Below are 19137 nucleotides of genomic sequence, written 5' to 3' on the forward strand. Positions count from 1 at the left end.
TTTTATTAGCAATTGCTCTACTTATTTCCTAATTCATGTGGACACAGAATCCTTGCAATTCAAGTAGCAAAGAATGCTGTTCTTATACACGCGAACACACTCACATTATAGAATTAGCTCAGTAGCTTTGCTGTAACTTCATATTCAGCCATTATATAACATTTTTAACTTTTAAACAAGTGTAAACAAAAGGTAATAATTGTTCAGTGCTTTTTCAAATTATGCATCACATTATACTACTGTAGGGAAAAAAAAAAACTTAGGAAAAATAATCACTGTAATGCATGCCCTTCCAGTTATTAGGTAAGTAGCTACTTAAGCCCTTAGGATGATTTTAGATAGCTAGATCAGCCATCTAGCTATCTAACAGAAGAATACCCTGTCTGTCATTTTAAAGGTATAACATAGATCAGCAAGGCAATTCTGTCTGTGGTTTCTGACATACACGCGCCGTTCTGAAGATGATCCTTCTCTTTGGTGTTGTGTTCAACTGCTCTGCAAGTTCTTCTGCAAGTGGACAAGTCCTATCTAAGCTACAGGCAATTATTTCCTGTGGGCAGGAGAAACAAAGGTTTTGAAAGGATTACTGAGCTTTGGTAAGATCTCCTGAAAAACCACAAAATGCATTCCTACATTCCTCTGCTTTATTTCATCTCCAGGACTGGAGTGATCAGGCCAGGAACCAGCAGCCACATGTGTTGCAGAAACAGAACATGGAAATGACAGGATACACTTTCTGTACCATATAATCCAGGTATCAAAGAAGTAAAATATGATCCTAGTACCTGCCATGTTTTATCTGTGTTTTAAACTGGAGACAGGGAAAGTATCCGGACATGTAATTTTTTAAGAAGCCCAGGGCATGAAAATATGACTAGACAGTCCAGTTTAGTGCTGTACTTCACAGACTTCATGAAGCTTTGAAATGGATGATGAGGGAGAATGTATTTTAAGAATGAATACTTAAACAAATTTACCATATGCATATATGATGAAATAATATCAAGTTTCTAAAGCAGACATTTAATTCCATTAATTTAATCCCTTTCTATTTCTGAAGCACAAGCTGACTTTTATTCCCTGTTTATCAACATCATCAACACTGATGCAACTGTCAGGACAGATACAGCTGTTAAGTGTACTCTGCTGAAGAGTTGGTTGCAAACAGAGCTGACATCCATAGCCATAAGCCTTTTTGTTTTTCCCTACTAAGGCAGGAACCTCCTCTTCTGAAAGGAGAAGCCTTTTAGAATCAGCATTCCTACTGACTTAAATGATAACAGGACAAAATGTTACTTGGGGCGTGAATCAAGGATCATTTGGCTCCCCAAATTTTGCTTCTTGAAATAAATCACACAGCTGAAAAACAGAGTTCTGCTTCTGCAGCCAGAGAGTGTCATCCCGGTACACAGGGAACACACACCATAGAGACAACATCTCTCCATTGCTTGTGAAGAAGCAGAGAGACAATTTCAATGAAGAATTGTTTTCCTCACCACACAGGACAGAATTTAAATAGCAATTCCTGCCAATTCACAGAAACAGCACTACTAAGATCCGTGGATTTTCATGGGATAAGCAACGTGCTGCCTTGTAATACTGAGCTTTAAAATCATCCTCCTTAGTGTTTTGTTGGAAATAACAGGAAAACTGTTTCTTCAGAAAATAAGGCAACATTGTTACTTAACACAAGAGAATGTCTTCTTATTAAACTTTCTTTACATGCTGTTTGAAGGAGTGTAAAAATACACAGTTTCTGAAGAATAAAACCCATGTCTGAAAGCACAATGTGAGGAAATGAAGTGTTCCAAAGTTAATCCCTTGCTACCATTCAGCAGTAAAATACATAGACGCCTCTTTCTTTCCTCTGTTTTTCCTGTTCTTCAATGGACAAGTATCAGATGAAGAACACAAGTTTCAAACAGGTTTCACACCATGGATGCATAGGCAGCAGGTTGCTAAACGTAAGGAAATGTGTTTTATTTATGGTGTAAACTGCCACAGCTCCAATCAATTGTATCAATTTTTGCCTAAAAGGCTATGACTACAGCAAGATATAAATCACCATGCCTACTATCAAAATGTAGATCCAGGAAAATAGAAAAATGTAGTGAAAAGTTAGCTTTAAAAGAAATTAGAGGCATTAAGGCCCTTGCAGTTTCATTCAGAAAAATACACAGATTACACCTGCATTCTACATCTGCATTTGTGTGTGGTCAGTGAAGGATGTGCATAACATTAACAGTTATCCATCTCACTCCTTGCATTACCAATGAGATAACACAGTAAGGCTCTGATTGTTAAATCCTCTGTACTCCTCTATACCACAAATACCTTCTCCTAACAGTTACAGTGGCTCTTGTACTACACACTTAACCCAGAGAGTTATTTGTTACATCTTCCCTTCCACCAAATGCTTTCAGAATAATAGAAAGGTCAATTAATGTAGATTCACTCAAGTAGCCTCTGGATAGCAAAGGAACAGATCTTACAGACTGTGAAACCAAAACACTACAGAAAATCTCCTGGACTACAGTGAAATTCAGATGTAGGTATGAAAACTGACAACAGCCCTTCCTTTACAATATGCCAAAATAACCCCTGAACCCTGGATATAAGCCTGAATTCTGCAGCTCAAGTCCATACATTTTAATTGCTGAAGTAAAAAAATCAAAGGGTCTGGAAAAAGAAATGGATGCATGAAAGTATCATGTGAGCTAACAAAAAGCAGTAAGAAAGCTATTTGGGAAGAAGGGAGAATAAGTATTAATAAATTTTTATCAGCAGTAAAAAATCCTGCATGTTCTCACTACAGTGAATGTAGCAAAAGGGATACTTCAGGAAACATTTCCGAGAGGTCAACTTTGACTTTTGCTTTGAATCACTGCTAGAGCATCTCTCTTGCTCACCCAGAAGGAGCCTGTAGACATTTTCATTAAAAGGTCAAGATGAGAATTTCTGCAGAATGTGTTATCTGTCCACTGGCGTTAAAATCACACGTTGTTTACGTTTTATATATCATTTCAAAATAACCCTGTATGAAGACCTCTGCAGCATTTTACACTATCAGGTGCCCTCTTAATTGAAAGTCTCCCTTATTCCAGATGCTGAAAGAAAAATATGTGGAAAGGCAGAAATTTTCCAGTTTCAAAGATGGTGGAAGAATGGGATAAATAAAAAACAAGTTATTTTTTTAAGCCAAAAATCCTCCTCAGCTTTTCAAACTATGGGGATTGGCATACTGCTTCTGTATTGTTTTGCTTTTAATTTTAGGATGATACTAGCACAGAAGAAAGAATTTATGTCAGTGTCATGGTAATGAATGACTTTATCAACCTGGCTTTGGAAAGATAGTCCAAAAACTGAGTTTGCCCAGTGGCACACATTGACTGATTTAAACAATTGTGGCATTTGGTGACACAAGTTTCTGTAAATCCACTACTCATCCTGAAAAATCCCAATCAGAGCAGAAACAGTCACGCTAAAGTAAGACTGCTTATCATGTGAACTATAAAATAGAACATGCAGCTCTAAATAAAGGGCTTTCAATCCATCTTGATGACAGGGGAAGAAAGGCAAAGGGACAGGAAATTTTGTAAGCAGGTTAAATAAAAAACGTTGTTTCTTTCATTACGTAGCGCTTCTCCCACTCCAGTGACCATGCGGCATATAAAGTGTCAAAGTGATAGCACAGCTCAAGCTGGTTGGGTTTTCCCTGAAACATGAATCTGCAGTACACAGATTTATACAGTGTACAACTGCGTGGAATACAAACATTCTGTTCCTTTCCCACAAGTGGTGTAATTTATCCCCGGCCCCATTATCCTAACAGTGGCACTCTGAACTGTGCTTGAACTCCCAGTGGTGACTGCTCTCAAAAACTTTTAGCAAATTCAGTTTTAATCAAGGAAAAAAACCCAACAAATCAACCCCCCCCCAAACCCATGAGGAGGAGGAAGAAAGCAAATAGTGGAAGACTCACTGCTTTTAAAATGCTGACAGCTTCTTTACTGAGCCAGACTGGATACAACACATCATCATGAAGGATGGATTCAAAGAGATCATCTTCATTGTCAGCTTCAAAGGGGGGTTGCCCAGCCATCATTTCGTACATGAGAACACCCAGAGCCCACCAGTCCACGGATGGACCGTATTCTAGCTCCTGGAGGATCTAGCATAGAAAAAGAGATTGGATTGAAGAGACAAGTGAGACAACCCTGTTGGCTGCACATTTGCTGTTTCAACATGATATACCCCTTCTATGCCCCGGTGCCTAAGTAGGGCTGAATCCACGCTGATTTCAGTAACAGCAGGCAGGGTTTCTTACCCATGCAATTTGCACTAACACAGCTAAGTGTCAATGAGATGTTGTTCTCAGAAGTACTGACGGAGTTTATCAGTCCCCTGAGTAAACGACTATGCTTGTGAGCAAAAGAGCTGCATATCCTTCCAAGCTGTTTAAAGCAGGTCACACTATAGGGGGAAAAAAGATCACATATACAAAACAGACCCGTGGAAAATGTGAAGCATTTCCTTGTCTCTATCTTGAACAAAACAAACTGAACCAGCTTTTAATGCTGCACAGAGATCATCTGAGAGATTTATTCTTGTCCTTTAGGTAGGGCAGAAGGAAGCCAAAAGCATTTTTGTTCAAGTTCCTTTTACAGCATTAAACTGCTGTACAATACACTGCTGTAGAATTCACTTTAATTGCCCTTGCTTTCAGAAAAACTGGCTACAACTTCTCAGGCGGCACAAGTTCAACCTTGTAGCAAATACCTTTAGTGGCAAGCAATAGGTTAGCACGATGGAGTTTTATAGTAGCACTTGGTGTTGCAGAACTACTGCTGTACCAGGAACAAGTTTAATTCTTGCCTGCTTTTCAAAAGAATGAAGCTTGCAGTTTGGCTGCATTGGTTCAGCATGACAGAGAACCAGGGAAAGGAGAGTGGGTGCCTGATTAAGGTGAAGCTGGCTGCCTTAAAGTGAGTCAGAATGGCAGCAAATCCACCACCTCCTTACACAACACTTAAATGTTGCAGCCAGAAGGCCCATGGTGAACTGTTTGGGCTTAGTACAGTAGTTGGGAATCAAGACCAATATATAAAAACAAATTCAGTCTTAACATAAAACCAGAAATGAGTTTAACATTTGGATACACAGGTCTGGATCCCAACAGCATTCTTCATTGAAAGAAAATTATATGTATACTTTTCAAGGGTTCTGGGCACTCTTTGGAAAACAGATACTGCTAAAGAAAAGGAAATTGAAACATATCACCACGGTGCAAGAGAAATAGAAGCAGGAGATAAACTTCTGCAATTAAGATGACAAATTGGAAGCCTCAGTAAAAGTTCCCGGGTTCTTATAATTGCCTTATTTTCAGTAATAATTTTCAAAGAATTTGTCAAAGGACTCAGTATACTGAATCAGAAAAGAATTCATAAAAAGCAAAACCACTATACTGGTATTTATTTTCTTTCAATGCTGGAATACTTTTCAAACTCTGTAAGATATGCATTTATGTTACAACAGTTTAAGATGATTCACACCTTATCAGTTGTGCTACCAAAGTTGGACAGCCATGAACACTAACAATATGGAATTATGATTTATTGTCTCTAATGAATAATAAATAACATTTTTTCCGCACTGCAAATTTATGGTTGATGAAAGACAAACCAACAACACTTCTCCATTAAACCAGCACACTAAATCTGCAAGTGGAAAGATGCACAGGTTACGAACTCAACTCAGCAGACAAAGTCTGCCTAGCAGAATAACTAATATTGAACTAACTGTTCAATATTGGTTCATTTTTAGGCACTTTGAAATGCATCTCATAATATTAAAATCCAGGATATGTAAAAGCCACACTGCTCTCAGCTATTTCTTTTGTCCAATCAATGCCTCGAAATGTTATCAACTAATATGCAGCATCCATATCTAGTTTCCACCTTTCTGTGGAAGTCTATGAAGTAGCACAAGCATAGTATCTTTCACTCACAGATATTTTAAAGAAAGGGAAAAAAATTATATTCCCACAAAGACTGTAGACAAAATGACAGCAAACATATGGCTTCTTCTGTATGAATAAGTTCTTTTAAATCTCATTAAAAAATAAAAGCATTTTTATAACTACTACAGACTACTAAGATTGCAATACTCAGCTGCATCTAGCACCTTAAAAGCTGCTAAAAATCATCATAATGATGCTGAGTCAGAAATGAGCAAATGGAGAAGAATAATTTTAATTTCAGGAAAAAAATACTAGCAAACCACTCCTATCATCAAGGAATAGTGCTTGTGAGCAGTAGAATAACCGATTTCTGCAAGATTGCCTACACACAACTGCAGCAGAGTCTTAGTCTGCATCTTAATTGTTTTCATCTACATGTAAAGAGTGTCTAGAATTACACATGTAACAGTCTGATGAATGATTATATCTGTACTCTTAGGGCAGGGCAGAAAAATACCTCCGGAGCTATATAGTCAGGTGTGCCACAAAACGTCGTGGTGGTCACTCCATTCAGAATCCCTTCTTTGCACATCCCAAAGTCAGCCAGTTTACAGTGGCCTTCTGCATCCAGAAGAATATTGTCCAGTTTCAGGTCCCTGAAATACAAAGGCCTCAAATTAAATCAACTCTCAAATTTTGATCATGTGCTCTTGAATTTCATAATAAACTATAGAATTTGACAAATAAATGGTTTCACAAACACCACTGAGAAACTGTCCCTCACACGTGTGCATGAAAAGTTGGTAGCAGTCACTAAATAGACCTCGTTAAAGGCAATAAAATAAAGAAGCAGGCAATTACAAGAGTTTTGTAAGACCAGGCTTTTACTCTCTTTAGCTGCAAGAAAGCACAGCTTTTATGTATTCAAGACAGCACAGAAATATTTGGGAAAGATCTCAGTTTCTTATTTGCTACAAATCTAGCACTCTGTCAATATGAAATAGGTCAATGAAGCTATTCTCTATTTTTTGCGTTAGTACTAAGCAAGGAGTACCAATTTATCCATACTCTATCATATGGGTTCAATTAATAGCTACTTTCAAACTTGGATAATTTTGAATTTCATTCTTAATGTATATAGCAACCCAAAGTTTAGATTGCAATGAGAGGGATGAAAAGCAGCATTCCCATCTTTGGGAACACTATTTTCTGCAGCTTAAACCTTCTCAAAAAAAAAAAAAAATCACAGGAATATTCTGCATTCATTATTAAAGAACATATCTTAGCAGCTGTTTCTGATCACTTGTTGTACAAATGTCTTTGTGTCAAAACCACACAGTTGTCCACTTATTAAATTGGGTCAGGTCAAAAAACGGTTGAGAAAAGGATATCCACCTTTCCTGTCTTGCCCTCTGCATATTTTCTAAATATACCATTGATGGCTATAGCATGTTCCAACACAATAGGTGCTAGGTACCATTTAACTTACCTGCCACTTGTCTTAAACTTAATTACAAAAGGATCTGGAAATTCAGTGCAAAAAAGAACTCTCACTTGCATGAACCGGTCCCCCTTCCCAATTAAAACCTCTTCATCATGTAGAAATAATAACACAAACATAAAACAAAAGCAAAAAAATCCCACTTATATTGTGAGGAGCATTTTATTTTTATATTTCTGTCTAGGCTTTTAGGCACCTCTGATGTGTATGAAAGATATGTAGCATATTTAGATATAAAATAGATAAATATATAAAAATATATCTATATCGTATTGTATGTATGAATGCATAGAGAGGAGAGAATCAAAAGCAGAACACGTCTTTAGGTGACTTTGTTGACACTTTCTGATCAGAATTCTTTTTCGTAGAATAATTAGAGAAATTTCATTAGGTTGAATTGATTAAAAAAAAAGAGTGTGTGTGTAGGCAAGATCTGCCTCAGATAAGAGGAATAAAATCCCATGCCAGCCTCTGTAAATGAATTTCACTCCAAAAGCCTATGAAAAGACATGAGTTTTTTTTCAAAAATCCTTTATGCCAACAAATTTGACCTGAGTGAAGGATGAGAAGTCTTCAGCTTATTCAGAGGATGTCTTCCACAGAAATGTCTCCCTATTAGATCCCAGACTTCACAACCACAGGCACCAAACGTGGTGGAAGCATTCACCCACATTAATTGATTAAACAGCCCTTCCAAGGCTGCAGTATGTTAAGATTTTTTGTAGACATATTCAAGGCTACAGTATGCTGGGATTTCACCAGAAATGCTCTTTTCTGCCTCTCACCCCAATTTCAGTTGGTGGATTTTAGGTTTTTTTTTTTTCCTTTGACACTTGTGAAACATTTTTTAACATGCTGGCCTATATATTCCTCAAGCAGGTACACAGGCCAACATAAAAATCAGGTATTTCTGGGACACAGTGGACTTGCTACTCATGTGTGCATAATCATTGCATGTCTGCAGTAAATCACATACTTGGAAGCACTGGAGAACTTACTGTGCATGTAGAGATAGATTGTGCTGTGTACACGTTACAAAGTGGTTTGTGCGTGTAAAAGAAGTCTGACTGGCACAACAAAGTCATATTTACCTCAGTAACAGTAAAACCACTGTCTCCTACACAAACTAGTTTATCAGATATGGTTTATGTAGCTGAAGTATACGCTGGCTGTATGTTTCTTGGAAGCAACATCCCCTACATCACACTTTGCTATCTCTGCATCAGCTACACTGCTCTTGCAGGTCCTCAGTGGTCACCCACGTAAGGCCCCTTGGAGCAGACTACATGTTTTATAATTCCTTAAGGTCATTAATTTCAGCAGTTCCTAAACAATCCAAGATCCAGCTGGCTGCAACATAACCCTACATATAACCATTTAACCCCTCAAGTAACCACCTCTTCCTACCTCTGAAAAGTGATTTGCAAGAATTGTCCAACATAATGCCAGGGCAAACAGGTATCAACAGCTCTGTGTCCTCCCCACAAGAAGTCAAATAAACAAAATAAAGCTCCTTGTTTCAAAAATCATGTGCCTTCCCAAAACTGCTGCTTCAGCGAATTGCAAGTGTTACAATAAGAAGATCTGCTTTCAAACAGGATTATAGCAACATCAAATAGAATGTGATCATCAGGGTAAGGCTCTTGCAGATTGAAGACGGAAACAAGATTGTAGCTGTAGCTTTTAACCTTCCACATACAGTGTTATCTTGGATGTTCCTTAGCTAAGGAAGAACACAAGCTATATTTCAAAAAGTCAAGATGTTCAGATAAAGAAATCAGAGTATAATTATATTGATGTAATCTTGGAACCACTTTCAGCCACAGGACTGTTAGAAACAAGGTCATAATACATATAATTATTACAAGAACTCAAGAAATTTGAGAGACTTCTTAGAATAATGGATCCACCTTTATTAACTGTTTTAAGTGTTTATGAGAAGCCACTTAGATTATATCTTAACTCTGATCCCAGGACTTCCCCCTGCAGGCAGGTGACACACTGGAGTTGTTAGGACCTACAATCATTTAACTTTCATTTAATGCCATCCATATGGTAGCCATGGACTTGAATGGAGACACAGCCAATACTCCAGGAAACTCCTAAACTAAGAGAAACCTCAACAGCAATAAAGCACTAACAGTGAGGCACCATATAATGGATAAGGACAAGATACTCACCATTCTCTTTATTTCCTTAAGGGCTTGTATAAGACTCAGAAATTAGCAATAAAAATGTAACTTGACAGTGGGAAAACAGAATAAACATACTGAGCCAAGAGAAAACCAGGAAGAGTCTAATTATTAAATTCAGACTACCTGTAAAGACTGACAATGAAATTTTAAGCCCATCTGTAAAACCAGAAGTCAATTTAACTTTTTTACCATTTACCAAACTATAATCTTACTTGACAGAACAAAAACATCTGGGACCCCTTCATCAAGCCAAAAGAGTGCAGTGAAGCCTATAAGCCTCTTCAAAACTCTGTTGAAGGCACTGAGGACATCAGCTTAATTACTCACGCAATAATGAAATGTAATACCAGTAGATTTGTGTTATCACAAAGTGCACCAGAGTTTCAAAAGAAATTTGGAAGAGGCTAAGACAACAGCAGTATGACTCCCATCAAAGTACATATGGGAGGTTAAAAGGTAAGCTGGGAGTCTGCCAAAGTGCCAAATTCATAGCTAGCCCAAAAGATCACACGGTCCATAAAAGTGCTTGCACTGAAAATCATTGTCAATTTACAGTTGCCAGACTAAAAAAAAAAAAACCAAAAAAAACCTCTGAAAACCAAGAAACCTCACCAAATCCCTCTAATTCTGCAACTTTGGAAAAAGAAATCTTACTTAACTAAATAAATATGAGAGTAGGAATAGATAATGTGCTACTTAACACCTCACAGGAAAAAAAAACCCAACAACCAAAGCATACAGAGAAAAGGAAACAAATGAGAAAGTAAGATAAAAAGAGCTGTCAGGGAAGCTTGTCTTTCCAGAGCAGTAGCCTCACTGAAAAAAATTAAAACTTTAACTTTTAGACCCGTATTTCCCCAGGACTGTTCTAAGACACAGCCAGCTCTCATACTCCTCCAAAAGTAAAGTACACAGCCATATCTGGAATGTAAAATAATTGTCTGTACGCATTGTTCCATTCTGATCCATTCTGTCTTTTATTTGTTCCCTGGATTTAGTGCCGGTTGTCTATCTCTGAATCAGAACATACCAAATAATACAGTGTCAGATAGCTCAATGACAAAGGTCTATTAAATTCTTCTTTTTCTCATTTTGCATTCTCTTTGTAGCAACTAAGAAAGTCATCTGTGTCTGACAACATGAGTTCCTACAACCTGAGTAATTAATTACATGCAACTGCAAACAACCTAACCAGTTAAGCCAGGAGAATGCTCAGACTGCTTGAATGCAGCAATGCTACATTAAGCTGTTTCTCTCCTTTGTTTTTTTGCCAAGATGACTTGAGCAGTCATTGAATGAAATGCTGTGGGGTTTTTTTTTTCCTTTTCTTTCTTTCATTTTTTTTTTCTCTCACTGAAGGCTTTAAACAGAAATTTAAGCCTCGGTCTCTACTTCTGCATACCTGCCAGCATCACAATCACCTCAGAAGCTGGAATGATTGGCAGGATCTCAAGAAAGAATCAGGATTATGAGTTGGGTTTGTGCAAGTTGGAACAGAAGAGCTGGCTGACTACAGGTAACCTGTGAGAAAACTTCCGTAACGCTCATTCCTTGATCCACACACGAGTGCCATGAGACACTGAGTGCCTGGCTTCCTCCAAAGGCTCAGTGGGCAAGTATTTCACAGGACTGGGTTCTTAAAGTCTGAATCCCACCAGCAGCCAGAGAGATAAGCATCTTGTGTGAGGGGCACTGTGTGTCACAAGTATCATTTAGATAACACACAATTTTCTTGTTGAAAGTAAGGCAGTTAAACAATCAAGATGGGTTTGGACCAGTAAAATCAGAAAGTCTGCCAAACATTACTAACAGTAGCCTTTCAACACAGTAAACAGCAGTGACTAAATAAATACATATTTGAAGGACAAGATCAAGCAGCTGAGAAACATGATCACAAGCTGGCAAGCAACCACTTACAGTGGTCACTTTACCACTTCTACTCTGACTGTTGATTGAGCAACATTTCACAGAATGAAGCATAATAATAATTACCTAGAAATAACAACATTGGAAGGAATAACATTTATTTATAGGATAAAAGTTAAATGAAGGATTGTACCTCACTAAACATCTATAGAATATCAACATTCAGAAATATTTGAAAGCAACACACAAGTCTAAAGTATGGAACTACTGCACAAGCACTTTTTTGGTGACTTTCAACTGCAATAAACCCTTTCAATAGATTATTTGAAATCACTGCCATTGTTCCCCTGCATGGGAAAATCACATCCTCTCTGCAGGTTTTAAATAGACAAGCTGTTCCCACAAGAAACCACAGAGGTAAAAGGGAAACTTTCTCCAACAACATGGAAAACCATAAGAATCATTCTCTAGTTACTAGTGTTACTGAAATTCATAACTGAAGACAATATGATCATCATATCAATTAGAAATTTCAACAAGATGATTTTTTTGGTCTGTTTAATTAAGCTAAGACTTCTACATCCCTAGAATTACTTTCTCAGTTACTGAGTGGTATCCAAATTGCTTTTGAGACAAAGATGCTCACCTATAACATCAGGTCTCTCACATACCCAGCACAAATTTACTCTTTGGTGTCCTCAAAATGCTGATAACTAATGTATTAGGTTACAAGTCTAAGCAAATGCAATTATATATGGAACTAGTCAGAAAACAAACAGGAAAGTCAACAATTTTAAAGTTCTGATGTTAGCTTCTTTAGTGTTTAGATCTCACCAACTTAATCCCAGTATCCATACATAAATAGAACAGGACATATATTAGGGGACTGTACTTCAAGAGAGGATTCTTTTGTTGCTCTATGTATTTTAGTCACAACTCATCAGCAACGCTGTTTTTCCGCCTTGCAACAGATCAGAGATAAATGGGAAAATTCAAACCATACCTACTAAGAAAACATAAACTAATAATAATAATAATTTTTTCCCCATTTGGAAACCTCTATGGGAAAGAAGGAGCCTGTACTCTCTGAGGTTACTGAGCTTAAACAGGCAATAATTGCAGTGTCATTGGGTATCAGGTTCTACCAGTGACCTCCCTTATCTATGTAGTAAAAAATAGGACACACACTGGACTGCTCATGCTTGTGAGTGAATTCATGACAGTAGAGCAGTTTGTGTGAGCAGGGAGGAAGCAGAGAGATACCTGAGTGAGACTAACAGTGAGAAAAAGATGGTTCTGCTGCTTTTGTTGTTGTAGGGTATCCCAGTTTTGCCTGTGATTATCTGAAAGTCTTGGAATTTCTCTGCTTTGTTTTTATGTTGATCCATTAAGTAATTACTGAATTTATGATACACATTTTTTGTCACTGTTACATTACTTTATATCATCAAAGAATAAAGAGAATATAAACACAAACACTGTAGTAGAGTTGTACTCAGTAGTATGCAGAAAAATCTGCTGTGGAGACTTGAAAACTGCCACTTTCCAGTGTCAAGTTTGGAATAAAGTGAATCCACCTTATTCTGATGTGCATCAGTGTGTAATTGCTAATGGCAGATGAATTACTATCACAGACTTGGTTTCAAATAAAGCCAGAGATGCTATAAATTCATTTTCATCGAAGAAAACAGTAATAGTTCAGATAGCAGGCTAGCCATAAATGGGAAATGTTGACTTTTAATGTGACCATAGTGACACTCTCTTGTCAGGCACGCTTACTTTAAAAAACACACACATTTACTTTCCTTACATAACACAACATCCACCACCCTGCCATTTGCACAAACAATTTGTGGACTAAGGGGTGGCAGAGATGGGTGGGGGGACGTAGCAAAAGGCAGCTTGCTATCTACCCACCAAAGACATCAGAGGGAGACAAACAGATGATCACTGTCTATGGCTCTGTAAGTCCTCGTTTTTACAAGGCAAAAGTGAGGCTTGCAGATGTATAACAGCACCTCTCCAGCAGTGCCTACCATGGAGAAACGTTGCAGGTCAGCAAGGTCCCAAAATGGAGAAGAAGGCTGTAAGTTAGGACTTACACGGTCCTGTTTACTGATGTCTTAATGACATATTAAACAAAGGTTTAATATTAATTTCCAGCAGCTTAAGGAAACCAATGACTTTTATAATAGCAGAAAAACATTTTCTTTAAAATTATTTCTTTATATGGCTTTCTACTGGCTTTGACTATTACTTTAATACAATTGTCGGTAGCAGCTTAGGACGTTCCTGTGCCTGATCTGCTTATCTTATTATGCTGGGTTTCCTTTAAATAATGCGCAGGCAAATAAATATATTGTACTTAAGAGCTTTCCTTTGTATGACTTTTCCTTTCTTATTATTTTCACATTTTTATTTGTGAACCGAAGTGAAATATGTACAAGTTCAAATATGCATTATGTAAAACATTCTCTAAAGTTGGCTAAGCACATAAGGGAGTGGTCTCTATTTCTCTATCAAGAGAAGGTTGCCTTATGCATTCACATCATGTTACTTTATAAACCTCATCCTTCATGACTCCCACACCTGGGAATGCAACAATTTTTCCATGGGTCTGAGACAGGAATGTGATATAGCACTACAATGCTGCCTCTTGACTTAGCTTACTGCCAAAGACTTGATTTAGACAAGCTTTTTGTAGGATCCCAGTGGCAACTCTCCCTTCCCATGGCCCACAGGCCTGGAATTTTTGTACTGAATAAGAACTGCCACGAATGGACCTGGCTTCATATTAAGCCTATTGAATAGGACAAACGACGTGCCTCAGAAACTTGCAGCTAAAGTAGATAGCAAATGATTTTTCGCATTTTGTAAGGTTTCTTGAGATTTTACAAACCATTTGTATTTCTCTCTGGGTGAAAATACAAACTGTTCAGAGCTTTTTGTGAAAGTAAGGTAAACAGCCCCCAGCGTGGTGCTCCAGCCAGGGACTGGCTCTGCATGGGGCTGAGCTGCCTGCAGGTCCTGGTCCCCCATGCCCTTGCTGAGTGTCCTGACATTAAGGTTACTGCAGTTCCCTCAGGGATTTTCTTCCTTCCTTCTCACTCTCTCTACCTTGGTTAAAACCACCATTTTCTTACTTTTTCCTTGAAAACTGTAGCTGAAATATTCTTAACTGGCTCTGCATACTCAGGGTGGGAACAATGGCATGAAATCTGTCCTACTGCTAATGGTATTTACTGTTTCAGCCTCCACTACAAAGCTCATGTGTTAAGTCATTGCTAAATATGTAATGTGATAGACCTTGTCCTCACTGACACCTTGGTGTTCTCACTGAAGACAAGAGAAGTCCCCAGGCTTAGCCAAGGACTGACTCAAACTGTGGTATGCTACACTGTGAGGTTCAGTGCTCTTATTTTTGTATTTCAAATAACATAAAAATAAGACTGTGTATTATAACAATAGGTTAGGTGGAGTGCAAACTAAAAGTGCAGGCTATGTATGTCCATAATCCTTTTAAAGAAAATGATACTTAATCATTATTTGATAAAACCACGTGATGAGAGACAGTGAAAGGATGGTGCAAAGCTAGAAAAGCTTGTCAGATCTAGTTTTGAAAACTCAATTCTGAAAAAATATTACCAGAAGCTTAGAAAGCAAATTTGTCAGTAGACAGCCTAAAGAAGTTCGGATCTGCTCAAAAGTTTTTCTTTGGAAACCAAAAGCAATGCTGTTTTTCTTTCTTTTCTTTTTCTCAGTGACCTCAGTACGTAGGATGACAAAATCATTATCATTGAACAACAATGGAATACAAATCATGCAAGCAGAAAGAAAAGAGCACTTGCATTTCAGGCATACAGTTTCTGCGTCTAACCAAGAAGACTGAAATATTTCCTTCTCCTTCCAGCTTTCGAGTGAAGCTTTTGTACACAGAGTAGATAAACATAGAGCCAACAAATGCATGCCTATCTATTTAGCACCTTGCATTTCTGTAGCATTTCTCACTGAGCTATCTCAGCAACGAATCCTTGTAATAACCCACAACAAGAATCTTTTATCTAATACAGATATCAGGAAAAACGGAATTAAAAGATACATTGTAATCAACCCCAATTGCATCAATTTTCAAAATTTACCTTAAACATGGATTTAACTAGAGCTCTGAAACATTTTGTTCTGGTTTTAATTTTGTATTCTGTATTTTCCAGGATTCTGACCAGATTTATGCCACCAGTCATCAGAGGTTAATTGAGGTACCGTGGTTTGCCCCAGGCTCCCTCTATGGCCATCTCCACAGGTATCTTCAAGCAGATGACACACAGAACATGTGGGCTGCACAGCTCCCTAAAGTAGTCTGTCCTTCTCCACTGACTGTAAATGTACTCCAGGAGAAGCAGAATCCTGACTTGGAAGCTTCAGTTGTGTTCCTAAAGTTAGGTGAGATGAATCTGAGCCTTTGTGTACATTCAGTATAAGCTGCTTCCTGGCTTCCTTTATTCCAGCTAGAGATTTCATCCAAATTAGTTGTAAAACTTCCATTTTTTGTAGCTGAAAGTCAAACAAAGGCAGATTTCTAAAAAAGACTTGCATTTATCTGACTTCTTAGTCATGGTGGAATTGCCACACACACTATTTGTTACGCTTTTAAGTTATTTCCTCTAATAATTCTTTATTTTTCTCACTTAGGTCACATGGAACTCTCCAGTGCAAAAACTGCCTATATGCACATCCATCAAAAAGCCAGACATCTAACTGCTCTGCTTTGACACACCAAATAAAGGGCTCCAAAGCATTATTATTCTACATTGTTTCAGGCACACAGAGAGAGTATTCTGAAAAAAACCCTAACAAACTAGAAGAAAAGCTGCTACTGTAATCAGACATGATTGAAGGCATTTCCTGTATTTTGCTATCAAACCGGTTGTTTTTTCCATTACATACTAAGTGAACTTTAGTAAGGTCAAAACACCAGAGAAAAACAGGATCAGAATATCTTTAATCAACTAAAGTTGAGTATTTTAGTCTCTCTCTTTCAGTTGTTTAGCCCTGGATCTTATCCGACATCTCCAAATTTCTTCCTTAAATCACAGATACATAAACCAGGACAGTTTGAATTTATGATTTAGCCAGTTGTTTTCAATGGCATTTAACTTGTTAGCCTTACACTTCCCCTAGCCCAAAGGTTAATCAACCTCATGCTGTGTAACAAGACCAGTATTATTTTAATATGATGTAAGTCCAACAGGGGAGATGGGTTTTCATTCCCAATCACAATGCTGAGCAAAAAAACTTCCCTTGCAGGAAACCTATCGTTTCCACCACGGTGACTACTAAGATCAAGTGTAAGTTCTGAAATTACTTTTAGATGAAAGTCAAAGCTGCGATAGCATAGGTGAATTTGATCCAATCTTGTATACTGTTATCCCGCTGTCACACTAAATGAAGTTTATTTTAAAGTATATAGCCCCCTGTCCTGTGCTCTGACCCTATTATTTTTGAAGAGAAGAAGTCTTTATCTTCCATGAATGCCAGATGACACTTTCCTTGTTAATGTAATACAAATGTCAACACCTGCCTCGGAAATGAGCAGCACCAAGCATATTGTTGACTGATTGAAGAAGGGAAAACCAGGCCGTGCTAAACCCAGCAATTCTACACAGAAAGCTTCTGATGCTTCCAGACACATGGAACTAGTAAGGACAGAGACTTCAGTATGGATGGTAGGTTGCAACAAGAGCCTAGACCTTTCTCCCAGGGAAAAGGTGACTGTCAAAGATGAGCACAGGCTCATCTTTCACCTAAAAGATGACCAAAGGACTGAGAATCCTGCCATGTGATGAAAGGCTGAGAGAACTGGGCTGTTCAGCCTTCAGAAGAAAAGGCTCAGGGGAGACCTTATTACCATGTTCCAGTATTTAAAAGGAATGAAAAAGTTAGATACTTTTTACACAAAATCACAAGGAAAAGACCATCTATTATTCCTGGAGAGATTCCGATTAGACGCAAGAGGAAAGTTTTTCACAGTGGGAAAAATCAGCCATTGAAATAATCTCCCCACGGAAGCGGCGGATCCCCCAACACTGGACACTCTTAAGATTCAGCTGGACAAGATGCTGAGCCATCTTGTCTAGACTGTGCTTTTAGCAAGAAAGTTTGTATCAGATGATCCTCGAGGTCCCCTTCCCACCTGATACGCTATCATTCTATGATTCCCAGCAGCTACGAAGAAAACTTTTGTTTTAGTCCAGTTCGTTACCTAAACGAGGAGACCAGGCTGCCTGAACACTGCAATAAGACTAAGAGCAACCTTATTATCCACCTGCTGAACACAGATGCAAACAATGAAGGCTACTCAATGCCAATATAGGTTCTCTTCTTAATTACAATAAGGTTGTTTCTTAAAAGAAAACTAACGAAAAGAAATTGCAATTTCTCAGCGAAGGAACCAGACCGTCAGCATATTCCAAGATGAGAACACACAGCAAAGATGAAGAGCTTGTAAAATATTACAATCTGCTGGTAAAAGCATAAATCTTCTACATCCTCAATAATGCCTATTTTCTGCTTCCATCTGGAATAGAGAGATGCACTGTTAGATTCATGGGAAAAGTGAAAACACAGCAATGCGGGAAACCTATTTTATAACTTGAACTGGTCTTCTTTTTCTTTCATTCCTTTGGACAAATTCTACATACACACTCTGCAAAATTTAAAGAAGATTTAAAAAAAAAAACCCAAGAAAATATTTTAGTCTGGCAACCACAACACAGGACATACAACAAAATGGCCAAACTCAGGTGACTGGGAGCATATCCCGAGGAAGTGATTAATGCACCAGCATGAGCCAACATTTTAGTGCCTTTTCTGTACTAGCCAATGCCCTCTGCACCTTTAGGAAGCCCAGAAAGTGTAAAGGAGAAGGGTTGCTGAAGACTTTCACATAAAATGTTTCTTTTTATAAAAGAGACCAGTTTATCAGAATGCTTTTCCCTATGCTCCCAAGGGTATCCTTAGCAGGGAGCAAACACAGCTCCCAGCAGTAAGTAGACTCCTGTTAAGCTCCGTATCATGTTTCCATGGAGAAAAATGCTTTCTTATTCAGAAAAGAAAAACTCTGCAGTGAACTTTTATACAGACACTGATTTTTTCCAGCCTCACTTTGGTCTTTTTATGGGAAGCATTTCCACAGAGTGATGCCTGTAATATTACACAGAAAGGACTAAATAAATTATATAGCATAAATGAAATGATGTAACACAGCAAGAATGTTGCTTCTAACAAAATGTTTACTTATATGGAATCACTAGAAGAAAGATTTTAATAATTTTTGCTTCTATTCTGATTTCAGCAGCATAGTTCACATGCCTAAACATGTTTTTAACCTATCACGTGGTCTCAACTTGGGAAGGGTATGTAGGCTCTTCATTTAAAACCTTTCCTAACCCTGCTGTATTTATCAGGGATCAAAACAGCAGCAGCCAACAGCAGTTTAACAGATTTCTGCAGAAATTCTTGTAAAAACTGTGAGTTAAATTTATTTTGCCTTCTAACCTTGTAAAAGCATTCTATTATACAGATAGATTTGTCTGTTTCAAAATTCTGTACAGTTAACA

The 19137-nt window shown here is 37.9% G+C and overlaps 1 protein-coding gene across 2 annotated transcripts in view; it reads right to left on the bottom strand.

Moving 5' to 3' along the window:
• Positions 1–19137, bottom strand: part of PRKCE (protein kinase C epsilon) — a 287731-nt gene that overhangs the window by 22925 nt on the left and 245669 nt on the right. For both annotated transcript variants that reach the window (XM_048297720.1, XM_048297721.1), the window contains exons 12-13: positions 6477–6615; positions 3983–4171 (exon numbers count right to left, since the gene is read on the bottom strand). In XM_048297720.1, the coding sequence (XP_048153677.1) occupies positions 3983–4171; positions 6477–6615 (328 nt within the window). The remainder of the gene's footprint in view (positions 1–3982; positions 4172–6476; positions 6616–19137) is intronic.

This window comes from Corvus hawaiiensis, chromosome 3 (genome assembly GCF_020740725.1).
Source record: "Corvus hawaiiensis isolate bCorHaw1 chromosome 3, bCorHaw1.pri.cur, whole genome shotgun sequence".
NCBI lineage: Eukaryota > Metazoa > Chordata > Aves > Passeriformes > Corvidae > Corvus > Corvus hawaiiensis.